The following is a 5,000-nucleotide window of genomic DNA, read 5'->3' as shown; positions in this document are numbered from 1 at the left end:
CCCCAGAATACCGATCGAACCCCGATCGTCAGCTTCCATTTGCGGGGCGGGGCTGGGGCGGGGCTGGGGCGGAGGTGTGGGGGAGAGTTCTGATTCAAGGGTGGCTGGGGAGTGGGGGAGCTGAAGTTACAGATGTGGAGAGTAGTGGATTAGCAGCTAGGAATGCGCTCTCTCTCTCTCTCTCTCTCTCGCTCGCTCTGTATCTCTTTACCCCCCCACCCCCTTACCCCCACACACACACCCTTACCCCCCCCTCCCCCCCCCCCCCCAACACACCTCTCTCTGTCTGTCTCTTCTACATTCTTTCAGCCCATTTGGCTCCTATTGAAGTCAGCTTCGATCTGCTCAGTTCGAGTGTGAAGCTCGACCGTGCCTCTGGTGCTGACTGATTTTTCTCGAATGATTTTGTTTGTTTGTTTGTTGTTCATGTTGTTGTTGTCTGGTCGGCTGGTTGGTTTTGGTCTCCTCCCCCGACGATGTAAGAATCATCGTGATATATGACACCACCAACAGGACTCACAACACTAACAGCGTAGACAACTCTCTACCCAAAGGAGTGGAACAGCAGCATTTCCATCTCTTTTTTCTTCTTCTTTTTTTTAATCATCAATGGACGAGAAGTTCATTCGAAAACACAAAGCAGCTGACACGTTTCTCGTTAACTTCTGGTCAGGCACTTCCGGTTCAGGGGCATGCTCACTCCACCGCCTTCCGGGGAATGCCGATCAGATTACCTCCCTCATGATCAGAATTTATCCTGTTCTCGTGATGCGGCGCTATTTCAGGGAGGTGGGAGGTGGAGGGGGCGGGGTATCTGGACAATATCCAACATTACAATGGGTGGGGGTGGGGGGGGTACTCTGGACAATGTCCAACATTACAATGGGGGGGAGGGGGTACTCTGGACAATGTCCAACATTACAATGGGGGCGGGGGGTCTGGACAATGTCCAACATTACAATGGGGGGGCGGGGGGTACTCTGGACAATGTCCAACATTACAAGGGGGGGGAGGGGGTACTCTGGACAATGTCCAACATTACAATGGGGGCGGGGGGTACTCTGGACAATGTCCAACATTACAATGGGGGGGAGGGGGTACTCTGGACAATGTCCAACATTACAATGGGGGGGAGGGGGTACTCTGGACAATGTCCAACATTACAATGGGGGGGCGGGGTACTCTGGACAATGTCCAACATAATGTGGAGAGCAGCGGGCAGGGGTATGGGACGGTCTCTTTTCTTTTTTCTCTCCCCCTCACACTGTGTCTGTCAGCTGTGTGTGTGGCTGCTGCTCTTCAAGTTGGCTTCCACCCGCTCTGAGCTGCTGGAGCGTGAAACCTGCCCCTGCCTCTGGAGCTGATTGATTTTCAGACGTCTACTTCTCTCTCTCTCTCTCTCTCTCTCTCTCTCTCTCTCTCTCTGTCTGTCTGTCTGTCTGTCTGTCTCTGTCTCTCTCTCTGTGACTAAACGCGTTGGGTTTTATGCTGCTGGTCAGGCATGCGCCTAGCAGATGCGGTATAACGTACAAGGGTTTGTCCGAAAGCGGTGAGAAGGAGGAGGAGGACGAATTGTGTTTAATGTCCCGTCACACATATCGTTGACTGAAGACATTTTTTTAAGACTGTTAAGGTAAACATTTGAGTATTATCGTTTAGAAGAGGAGGGGGCGGGGGGCTGGGGAGATGCGGGGGGCGGGGGGGGGGGCGATGACAGCAGTGACGCCTCCTCGAGACACTGAAATTGGAACTGTGTGATACCTGTGTGATACCTGTCTAACAGGATGCAGCTGGGAAGCAAACAAAAGAGTCTCAGAAAAACAATGGAAAAAAACCAAAATCGCCCTGGAAGTGAGTGAATCCCAGGGTGCAGGATCCATTCCAACACTCGTTACGTCCCCCCCCGCTCGGTAAAGCGCCTGGTGGGTAAAGGGTGGAGATTTTTCCGATCTCCCAGGTCAACATTGATGTGCAGACCTGCTAGTGCCTGAACCCCCTTCGTGTGTATACGCACGCAGAAGCTCAAATACGCCCGTTAAAGATTCTGCAATCCATGTCAGCGTTTGGCGTGCAATGGAAACAAGAACATACCCAGCATGCACACCCCCGAAAACGGAGTATGGCTGCCTACATGGCGGGGGATAAATAAAAAAAAAAACGGTCATACACGTAAAACGTTCCATGTCTGTCTGAGTGTGTATGTGTGCGTGCTTGAAATCTGATTGAACGACACAGGAAACGAATGATGAGCGCCTGGTGGCAGCTGTCAATCGGCTCTACCCAGGCATGCAGCCTGTTGTGCAAATGACCCTGTGTTTGTAAAGTGCTTACAGCTTGGTCTCCGACCGAGGATAGGCGCTATATAAGTGTCCATATCAATCAATCAATCAATCAGTAACATCCAGGCGGACAGACGTACATAACGAACAGACGGACAGACAGACAGGCAGACGGACGGACAGGGACTCACCATCATGTTGTTCTTGTCCTTCTGACTGGTCTGGGAGGTACACATGTGCACGTACTTGTTGGTGAAGGCGTGCTTCAACTGGCGTGCATCAAATACAACAGCATCGTTGTTAACGCTTCATGACAACAATAATAACAACAATCGTAATATTAATGACAATAACAACATCAACAACAACGACGACGAGGACGATGATGACGATGAAAGAAAGAATGAATGAATGAAATAAGAAAAAAAGGAGGAAGAAGAAAGAAAGAAAAAAAAAACAGGAAGAAAAGCAAAATGAAAAACAAGAAGAAGATGATGATGATGATGATAAGAATCAGCAGCATCATCGTCACGATGAAAGAAGATGAAAAAGTGCATGGCTACAATGTATCGGCACCCATTTCTTTTTTCTTTTCTTCCCCCCACCCTCCCCGTATTTACAATCAGCTGTATGTACTTTACCATCCCCCCTCCCCTATTTACAATCCCCCCTCCCCTATTTACAATCAGCTGTATGTACTTTACCATCAAAGTGGATTTCTCTGCATAAAATTTGGCCAGGAACAACCCTGTTTATTGCCGTTTATGGGGAGTTCTTTACGTGCGCTAAGTGCCCGCTGCACACGGGACCTCGGTTTATTATTCAGCTCCTTAAAAAAAGGGGGGGGGAGGTGGGGGGGGGGCTAGCACCCAGACTACCACTCAAGAACTAGTGAAGGGAGCTGTGAGGGGCGGGGGGGGAGAGGGAGGGGTGAATGGGGGAGATGGGAAAAGTGACAAAATTGCGGTCCGTATATGGCCGGATTCGAACCCACGGACTCTTGTCTTCCCAGTGGGGCACATAAGCACTAGGCCTCCGCTCTCCTCTCTCCACAGCACACCCCACCCCCTCCCTCACCACCACCATACCTGTAGAGGTCGGTGTTCGCTTTGTTCTCTTGTTGTCGCAGACTTATCAACTATGTAAGGGTTCAATTCGTTTACCCTCAGTATCACTCGTAGGGGTGCTTGTCTGTTCAAACCCAGTTTGTTGACGTCCTGTTCGACACCTGCTTGTTATAAACACGTAATCTTTCTCTGCTGGGTTGTTTCTTGTTGTTGTTGTTGTTGTTGTTGTTATTATTATTGTTTGTTTGTTTTGTTGTTGTTTTCTTCTATTCATGTTTTCTCTTTTTTTCTTTTCTTTGTGTATAAGGCGTTCGGATTTACAATAAACAGCAGTTCAATAGTCTTGTTTCAATTTTTGTATAAGACTTTAAGACTTACACATTTGGAAATAGAAGCCATTTCATTGTCTCGTTTCTATTGTTCGTATATCCTCAAATTATGTTTATTGTTCAAATTTTCCATTGATGGGGGGGGGGGGGGGGGGGCGCGGCTATAGCGCTATGTCCTATATCGATAAACCATTCATTCATTCATGCATTCTTTCTTTCTTTCATTCATTCATTCGTTCGTTTGTTCATTCATTCATCCACCACCCTACCTGTACAATCTCCCCGTATCGAGCCCTCTTTCCAAGCTGTCGTTTCTGCTCCGCGCTGCCTGCGTTCGTTCATTCATTCATGTATTTGTTCCTTCATTCCTTCACTCATTCCTTCACCACCCTACCTGTACAATCTCCCCGTATCGAACCCTCTTTCCAAGCTGTCGTTTCTGCTCCGCGCTGTCTGCGTTCGTTCATTCATTCATTCATTCATGTATTTGTTCCTTCATTCCTTCACCAGCCTACCTGTACAATCTCCCCGTATCGAACCCTCTTTCCAAGCTGTCGTTTCTGCTCCGCGGCGTTGTCGGCGTTCTCCGCCTCGGCAGCCAGCTGGAGACCATCAAGGAACCACACACGTTGTTACAATTCAATCAACAACACATAAATGTTACAACTAATTACTTACACACATTGTTACAATTAATCAACCACACATGTTACAATTAACCACTACACATTGTAACAATTAGCCACACAGACTGTTACAAACTGACCGCACATATCCACACACATTGCTGCAGTGAACCACACACCCCATCACAAATAGCCACACACATTGCTGCAGTGAACCACACCCCCCATCACAAATAGCCACACACATTGCTGCAGTGAACCACACACCCCATCACAAATAGCCACACACATTGCTGCAGTGAACCACACACCCCATCACAAATAGCCACACACATTGCTGCAGTTAACCACACACCCCATCACAAATAGCCACACACATTGCTGCAGTGAACCACACACCCCATCACAAATAGCCACACACATTGCTGCAGTGAACCACACACCCCATCACAAATAGCCACACACATTGCTGCAGCGCAGTGAACCACACCCCCCATCACAAATAGCCACACACATTGCTGCAGTGAACCACACACCCCATCACAAATAGCCACACACATTGCTGCAGTGAACCACACACCCCATCACAAATAGCCACACACATTGCTGCAGTGAACCACACACCCCATCACAAACAGCCACACACATTGCTGCAGTGAACCACACACCCCATCACAAATAGCCACACACATTGCTGCA

The 5,000-nt window shown here is 48.6% G+C and overlaps 1 protein-coding gene across 3 annotated transcripts in view; it reads right to left on the bottom strand.

Moving 5' to 3' along the window:
* The window catches only part of LOC143300857 (inositol 1,4,5-trisphosphate-gated calcium channel ITPR2-like), a 393,676-nt gene that overhangs the window by 231,052 nt on the left and 157,624 nt on the right, over positions 1–5,000 (bottom strand). For all 3 annotated transcript variants that reach the window (XM_076614816.1, XM_076614817.1, XM_076614818.1), the window contains exons 5-6: positions 4,191–4,277; positions 2,471–2,548 (exon numbers count right to left, since the gene is read on the bottom strand). In XM_076614816.1, coding sequence (XP_076470931.1) covers positions 2,471–2,548; positions 4,191–4,277 — 165 coding nt within the window. The remainder of the gene's footprint in view (positions 1–2,470; positions 2,549–4,190; positions 4,278–5,000) is intronic.

The sequence above is a fragment of the Babylonia areolata genome, chromosome 26 (genome assembly GCF_041734735.1).
Source record: "Babylonia areolata isolate BAREFJ2019XMU chromosome 26, ASM4173473v1, whole genome shotgun sequence".
Taxonomy (NCBI): Eukaryota; Metazoa; Mollusca; class Gastropoda; order Neogastropoda; family Buccinidae; genus Babylonia; species Babylonia areolata.
This window is presented reverse-complemented; position numbering and strand designations above follow the sequence as displayed.